The 8528-nt window shown below is 32.0% G+C and overlaps 1 protein-coding gene across 5 annotated transcripts in view; it reads left to right on the top strand.

The window, feature by feature from the left end:
* Cad87A (cadherin-87A) overlaps nucleotides 1-8528 on the top strand; it is a 212838-nt gene that overhangs the window by 200602 nt on the left and 3708 nt on the right. For all 5 annotated transcript variants that reach the window (XM_067051142.1, XM_067051144.1, XM_067051143.1 and 2 more), the window contains 10 exons: nucleotides 215-377; nucleotides 448-647; nucleotides 3888-4002; nucleotides 4647-4936; nucleotides 6627-6802; nucleotides 6976-7111; nucleotides 7657-7781; nucleotides 7864-7965; nucleotides 8038-8158; nucleotides 8232-8372. In XM_067051142.1, coding sequence (XP_066907243.1) covers nucleotides 215-377; nucleotides 448-647; nucleotides 3888-4002; nucleotides 4647-4936; nucleotides 6627-6802; nucleotides 6976-7111; nucleotides 7657-7781; nucleotides 7864-7965; nucleotides 8038-8158; nucleotides 8232-8372 — 1569 coding nt within the window. The remainder of the gene's footprint in view (nucleotides 1-214; nucleotides 378-447; nucleotides 648-3887; nucleotides 4003-4646; nucleotides 4937-6626; nucleotides 6803-6975; nucleotides 7112-7656; nucleotides 7782-7863; nucleotides 7966-8037; nucleotides 8159-8231; nucleotides 8373-8528) is intronic.

The raw sequence follows: 8528 nt of genomic DNA, 5'->3' as shown, positions 1-8528 counted from the left end.
CATGTCTGGTGAGTGGGTCTATTGGTCCTATTGAGGTCAAGTGGTCCTCCTTAATGATAAAATTGGAAAGTTTTCTATCCATGATTAAGTTGAGTAACTTGTTCTGTGATGAAAATACATAGAAAAAATAAACTAAAATATTTATATTTAAAAACTAACTATTTATCAAAAAAGAGGTTATTACAATATATTTTACATAAATTATTGTTTTCAGTTAGTTCTTGTTGCTCGAGATCATGGCTCTCCTACATGGTACGAAGCTTTGAGGTCTCTCACCATCGAACTCTTAGACGTTGATGACAATGTTCCAGAATTTAATACTTTAGAACCTCATGTTTTTCACATCAAGGAAAATGCACCTCCTCGTTCTAAAATTGGTTAGTAAAAGAATAATCATCACACTTTAGATTGATATTAGAGATAATTTACTAAGGATGTATTTTGCAGGAATTATTGAAGCTATCGACAGAGATGAAGGAGAAAATTCCAAAGTTTATTTTTATATTGTTAAAGATGAGTCGAAATTTTTCGTTGTTGATAAACTTAATGGAACTATAATCTCCAGCGTGACATTGGACAGGGAAGAGAAAGATAGCTACGATATTTATATCAAAGCTACTAATGATCCTGATTACTATGCGGCAAAGGTATTAATTTATTTTGCAATATTGCAAAAAAATAAAAAATATTTTCATTAATTAAATATGAAATTTATATTTTTTCAAACACAGCTAACAACTAATAAAAACTATTAAAAAAAACAAAAAAAAAAAATCTTTTTTTTATAGTTCTATTTTAAATATATGTATTGCACCATCAAAGTTTGGGTTTTTGGCCCATATTCAGAACCACAATCTGTACATGACTCCTGTTTTGGCCCATATTCAGAACCATAATCTGTGCATGACCACTGTTTTGGCCCATATTGAGAATCTTGATTCAAGGTATATTTCTGATAATAAATCCCAAACTAATCGATATGAATATGGTTTTAACAAAACAGGAGCTATGGACTTTGATCCTTAATATTGGCCAAAACCTCTAAACATTGATTGAGTGATGTATAGGAATATGTGATATATAGGAAGAATGTAAATTTAATGATAAGTAGATTGTTGACTGTGGATAATATATATGAAGAGAAGATGGTTGAGGGTGCGGTCAGAAAATAACACGAGTAAAATACTTATTTATTAGTGCCTATATTTCAGCCAGAATTTTAGGCCTTCATTTGTGCTAAGAACAAAAACCAAGATAACAACCATAATGAATAAAAGGAAGTTCAGAATAATTAGAAAATAAGAAAACAACTAACATTATAAATTATGAAGAAGATCGTCGGGGTGCAGGTAGAAGAAAACAAAAAAATAGTTAAAACTATTGATTTGCCAACATTTCACTTCACTTTATAGAGCATCATCAGGGCCATAAAGACACAAAACAACTAAAAATATTTTGACATAGTTGGATCATAAGAAATAAAAATAGTTACAATGTAAAATAGACAATCATAAGAATATAAAAACAGAAAATTACGTAAACTATTAGGTTACGTAATAACAAGTAAAAATAGAAAAGCAGACATATCTGTTTTCTCATAAGATATCAAAAGTTAACACTCTAAAAAAAGGAAAATAAATAAAATAAAGATGTGATTTGAGATTAAATAAAGGCCTACAAAGAAAATAAAAAATAAGCAAAGAATAAATCAAGACCACCCACCTATTCCAGTTGAGAGATATCAAGCAGTGATGAAAAATCGGAAGTATACAGAGTGGAGTGAAGGCGAACATTAAACTTTTTTTTTTTAAATATAAAAATGTGATAATAAAAATAACTAAAGGAATTATCTAATTTAGGGAAAATGAATATGAATTATGTAACCAATATTAAATATATATATTGAAAGAAAATGTAGTTAAGATAATACAATGAATACAATATAGGTATAGTAAACGGAAAAGAAATAAGTAAAGAATATTACAAAAATTATGTGAACCTAAACATACTGAGTAATAGATAATAATAACAACCACTTTTTGATACTGATCATGATAATAATTTATCTACATTGATGATAGTAATAGTCAAGACAACATAAATAAAATGAAACAATGTAAAGTGAAATAATGAAAAAGATAGTGATGGTTGCGGTCAAAAGTTGTAAACTATTTCTGTTTCTCTTTTGACCTCAACCCTGACAATCAAAAATCTTCTTCGTAATTTGAAATTATGCGGTCAATTATTTATTTATATAAAGTAAAATAAGTGAATGAAACAATGTGAAGTGAAAGTTTACAATAAAAGAGTAAATGGGAAAATAATTAAAAACAATGGATGACTAGATATAAGTAAATAAAAGATATTATAAGAACAATAAAATATAACCATATAGGTAAAATTTATAGTTAAGTATGTAAACATTATTAAAAATAAGTAATAAAGAATTGAAATGAGCAAAAAAAAATGAAAGTAGTGAAAGAGTGATAACAAAAATAGGTTAAAAAAGGATTATAGAAATATTTGGTGATGATAATAAGATGAACATAAAATTATTGAGTCTCAATTAAGTTTAATATATGGCTGTTTGTATGTGGGATATAGTTTTTATTAATTTTATGGTTAATCAGATCGGGTTCAAGGTGTACATAAATGGATTTTGATTCATTTGAGAATGAGGCTCATCACAGAATCCATTTGTATACATTCAACTTGAACCCCTTCCGGATAACCACCGTTGTTTAATGGTCGCCTCCCCTTCACCCTGTTTACTTCCGATTTATGATCACTGTTTCAATATCTCTATGGTCGCCTCCCCTTCACCCTGTTTACTTCCAATTTATCATCACTGTTTCAATATCTCTATGGTCGCCTCCCGTTCACCCTGTTTACTTCCGATTTATGATCACTGTTTCAATATCTCTATGGTCGCCTCCCCTTCACCCTGTTTACTTCCGATTTATCATCACTGTTTCAATATCTCTATGGTCGCCTCCCGTTCACTCTGTTTACTTCCGATTTATCATCACTGTTTCAATATCTCTTGACTGGAACAGCTGGGTGGTCCCGATTAGTTCTTTATATATTTTGTATTATTATTAATTTTATTTTTTATTTTCTTTCTTAATCTCAACTTACTTCTTTATTTTCCTTCTTTTAGTGTATTAAATTTTGTTTTCTCAAATCTGCTTTTCTACTTTTACATAATTTTCTTTTTTTTATATTCTTATCATTCTCTATTTTATATTATAACTATTTTCATTTCTTTATAATTTTCTTTTCACTTATATTTACATATTTTAACCCTACTTTAATTTACTGTTTTGTATGTTATTGTCCTACTATGTCGAAATGTTTTTAGTTGTTATTGTATCGTTTTAGCCTAAAAGCCTGATGAAGCTCACAAAGTGGCAAATGGGGAAACATCGGCAAATAAATAGTTTTTAACTATTCTTTGTTTTCTTTGGACCGCACCCTGATCATCTTCATAATTTGAAATAATATGGTCAATCAATTATTTATATAATATACTATTATTATAGTTACAATTTAGTATTGAAAGACATGTATAGTCTAAGAATTACACGAAGATAAAGGCTGTATGGGAAAAGTAATATTAGAATTAAGTAAGTGGAAAGAAGAAATAAAATGTAAATTGTTTGGAAATCTAAATTCTGGCCAAAACATTAGCACTAATTAAGAAATTTTTATTTATTTGTGTTCTTCATTCACCGCACCCCTCCCCAATCATCTTCTCATTTATTATAATTAATGATATTATTATAATTAATAATATTATAATAATTATTGATAAATTAATTACTTTTGAAATGTTTAAGTATTGATATTAAAATCAAAATATTTTGTATTTGTTTAATTCTTTACAGGAAAAGTTGGACCTGAAAAATCTTAAAGCTTCTAAAACAATTGCTCACATAAAAATTCACGTTATGGATGAAAATGATAATGAGCCCTTCTTCTATAGTACTCAATATAATGCAGGTGAGTTTATTGTTTCCATCCTACTGTATTTTTATTCAGCATAAAAAATAAATTTAATTATGTAAGCATTACCTTAATTACAGTCAAAACTCAATTACTTAAAATCCGATAGTTCAAAAAAGTTGATATTTCGAAACCAATCCTCTTTCCCAATGCATTTATTGCTAAAATTTAACTTCTTAACTCGAATACTAGATTCTCTAACTCAAAATGAAAATTATGATAGGATGAACCCTCAAACTCACTGAGTCAAATTTGGAGAGTTGGAAGACTCATTGAGCCAGTGAGTTTTGGCACATCTCATTTGTTTGGTCAGATGGTGCCTTCTTCTGTTTATATTTATTATCAGATTACTCCAAGTAATCCCTAAGGTATATAAAATGAGGCCATCTTTGTTTACCCTATGAGTTAGTGAGTTTCTTAGTCCGTTTACAGTTTTCGGTCCTCATACTTCTAAAAAAAGTGGATAACTGAAAATATATTTTCATTAAACTCGATAACTCAAAAAGTTAATTATCTCTTTAATTACCTAAAGTAAAATTGAAACCCATTCTACTTGGTCTTTGACTTATCAAGATTTGACTGAACTAAATAAGTATTTTATATTTATAATATTTAAATCTAAATAACCTTTGAATTTTCAGGAGTCCTAGTGAGTACTCATGGAGGAGAGTTTGTGGCCCAGCTGACGGCTGCTGACAAAGATGCCGGAGCAAATGGTTCACTATCTTACCTGATCCTCACATCTCATCTTTTCAGAGCTGGCTCAAATGTTTCATCAGGTTCTGTCATCCCAAGTCCCTTCACCATCAGTGAGACGGGGAAGCTTACAACTGCTGCACTTGTCGCAGAATACAATCAAGAAAGATTCAAATTGGAAGTAATCGCCAAAGAAAAGGCCCCCCCTTACAGGGAAGCTAAAGCTATCGTTAACGTAAGTCTTTACTTGAGTTACTAGTCATCATCATTATCATAATCATTTTATTGTCTTTATCGCTTGCACAGTGTGGGGTTTCAATTTGCATAGTCTGGACCAGATATCTCGCTCTTGGACCATCTCTCTTCTCCTATTCCAGTTCATATCCCACCTCCTTAACGCCTTCTTCCCTCCACGTGAGTCTCATATGTCTTCCTGGCAGTTCTTTCCTGGTCCATCCGAAGGAGGTTTCTGAACCATCTTAGCTTGTGCCTCAGCTGGTTTTACTCCAAGGTTAGTCCGAATGGTACTGTCATACTCTATCTCGTCGTGTCTTTCCTTCCACCTTACAAAGGTACCACAACTCCATGGATTGGATCTCTTATGTTTTGTGGTGAAGGTCCATGATTCGGAGGAATAGGGAGAAACGTCGGTTTGTAGATCATTATTTTAGTTTTTCTTGTCACCTCCCTTTTACCCAGGAAACCCCTTCGAAGCAAACTAAATATTCTTCCAGCTGCACTGATTCTTTGAGAAACTTCCTCATCAATGTAGCCGCTTTTGTTGAGCTCAACAATGAGCTCCTAGATATTTGAAATTCTGGACCTGCTATAGTCTTTCTTCATTCACTCTGATCACCCTCATTATTCTCTGGGGTTTCTTTCCTATCCTCATATATTTGGTCTTTTCCGTGTTAATTTTCATGTTTATTGAAGCCATTTCCTCTTGCAGAACACTTATGTTGTATTGGAGGTCTCAGTCATGGAAGCCAGCAAGACTAGGTCATCCGCAAAAGCCAACACAGAAAATGTTATGAATATAGAATATAGAAGAGTATAGTCCTGTTTCTTAACTTCTCCCATTCTTTTCCCCTTAGTCTCTGTCACTGCCAGCAGATCCACCTTGACCTTCCTAATCTCCTCCATAAGCTCACACTCCTACTTTTTCAGGCAGAGAACATTCCATGTTGCCAGTCGAAAAAGCCATTTTCCACACCATGTTGAGTTCCGTTAAAAACAATCCAGTTCTTTTCGTTCTGTTTTCTGTGATGATAGGGTTTAAGGTGAATGGGGTATCGGCCCACTCCCCCAAGTCAGGTGGAGGGATTGCATCCTCATAGCTTCCTGACATGCATCCCCATCCAGGGTGGCTACCTAGGGGAAGTGACCCTAGGGTGTGTACTGTCATTGACCTTGGTCTTCAGTGTGGAGGTGCATGTAGTGTGCTGTAATCTGTGTAAATGTATAAGCGTCAGTGCACTGTTCCCCCAATCTGGAGGACAAGTGGCTATCTGCGGTACTATGACCGCCACCTCCCTACGCCTCATGAGTTATTAGTTATTAAGTAAATGATATTGAACCATTTCTTATTACAAAAGTGCTCTGAATGTTTGCCTGTGGCACCATGGTTCCCTGACTTCAAACGTTTGACCAAGTTTAAATAAAGTTTATATAATTTTTTTTTTAAATCCGTTTCATTTGTTTGAAAAAGTAATTTATTTATATCATAAATAATTGTAACAATACTTTTCTGTCAATCTGATTTATTGTTATGTTTTTTCCTCGTTTTAGCAATACCAAATATGGAACAATTTCCTGTATGAGTTGCTATATTAGGTTGGGGATCCAGCCGTTTAATAACCAAGAGCCAAAACTTTATTAAATTATAACAACTATCCTCATGATAATTTTAAATTGAATGGTTGCAGATTTGGATCTACGAGCAGCAGCAATTAATTAGAGTTATTCTATCTCGCCCGCCGGAAGAGGTGCATCGCGAAAAAGAACAAATTACTATGGAACTGAGCAATGTGACAAAGAGCCTCGTCGTCATTGATGAGATCAAATATCATGTCGATACGCAGGGCCAGATTCAGCAAGAATGGTTAGTATTGAGTCAGTTATGTATTACTCCTTACCACCACTATAGGCAGTTGTAAAAGAGTTGTTTGTTGCTTAAGAGTTGGATAATGAACGGGGGTCGTAAGATAATATTTTCTTATAAACTAAATTAATTTGTTGTGAAAAAATATATATTAATTTTGTATTTGATTGCAGGTGTGATATGTATCTTCATGTCGTTGACAAGAAAACACAAATGATATCAACTATTCCCGATGTTCTCAAGTTGATAGATTCTCATTATGATTTCTTGAAAGATTATTATGCAGGATTTGCAATTGAAAATGTTGTTGTGAGTAAAAAATCAGTTTTTTTATTTAAAAAACAATACACCAGGACTTTAAATAATTATAATAGTTTAATCAGTAATTTGAGAAATATTTCATCTCCCATTTTTTCCTATTAGTTTGACTTTGGCTGGCTGGGGAAAACTTTATCCATTCCACTTAAAACGCCACAAGTAGTCAAACCCTAAATGTATATGTTTAAATATAAGTTATAGTAAACTCTTAGGACAATTTTTTTGAGTTTAAAAACTACTCCTCGAAGTTTACTTTTATGGAGATGAAGTTTTTCTCAATTAATTGATTTAATACATTTCAACCTCAATGTCTTTGAAAATATTTCATTCAAAATATGAATGGAATGTTGTATTGGGTATTTATTTTTCTAAGTAATATCCTTTATATCTATAATATTCACAAATATTTTGAGTTGAGATATTTATAATTTATCATTATTGTATACTTGCTTCTTAATTTTTGACCAATTAATGAAATTATTGATCTTTGCCAAATGCCCACCTCGTTTAGCTTAGAATTTTATCTTTTTTCTCAGCCTGCTTACGTCGGAGCAAAAGAAGAAACTTTTGAACCAGCTCTCGCTGCTTTGATTGCTCTTCTTATCGTACTTTTTGTTGGATGTGTCTCAGTTATCGTCGTTTGCTGTTGCTTCAGGCACTGGTAAGCTGTCATTTCTTAATGTTGCATTAATTATTGTTTGATTTACTTAATATTTCAATATATATTTTTTTCATTTATCTAGGATTGTATCAGAACCTATGGACATGAAGCAGTCGGACATGCTCATCAAGAAAACTGTCATGGACGATTTGAATACAACTGAAAATCCACTTTGGATCGAACAGTAAGAATGATTCTGGTAAATTTTTATTTTTGTAAATTATATTAATAATTTCACCCAATATTTGTTATTTAGGAAGTTGAAGCTTTATGAAGAACAAGAATTGACAATGCAAGTTTTTTGCGAACCTGAAAATAATCAAATGCCTCCTATTCAACCGCCTATGGAAAGGAGAGATTCTGTAGATATGTCAGTGGTTAGTGAGAACCAAATTGTTTATAAAACTAAATTAATTTTTGTCAAAAATTCATGTCATATTTTTTTTAAAGGTTGATAATACATATGCAACGATTCAGCACCCGAACAGAAGAAGTTCATTGAACACTATGCTGTCCTTAGGGGCTGGTGATTACGCAACGTTAGGAGGTTCCGTCCTTCCGCTAGACAACGTGAGCTCACATAGTCAACAGGTACTCATCCTTTTCTACATGCCAATGGGTAAAAGTGATTATTTGGTGAATGAGAAATTTTTTTCTATCTAAACCAAATTTATTCTTTGTTTTAAGAAAAACTGTAAAATTATCAATGGTTAATCCATAATAGTTATTAATTGATAATTTCACATT

The sequence above is a fragment of the Halyomorpha halys genome, unplaced genomic scaffold (assembly GCF_000696795.3).
Source record: "Halyomorpha halys isolate HHAL.00 unplaced genomic scaffold, Hhal_1.1 Scaffold102.1, whole genome shotgun sequence".
Classification (NCBI taxonomy): Eukaryota; Metazoa; Arthropoda; class Insecta; order Hemiptera; family Pentatomidae; genus Halyomorpha; species Halyomorpha halys.
This window is presented reverse-complemented; position numbering and strand designations above follow the sequence as displayed.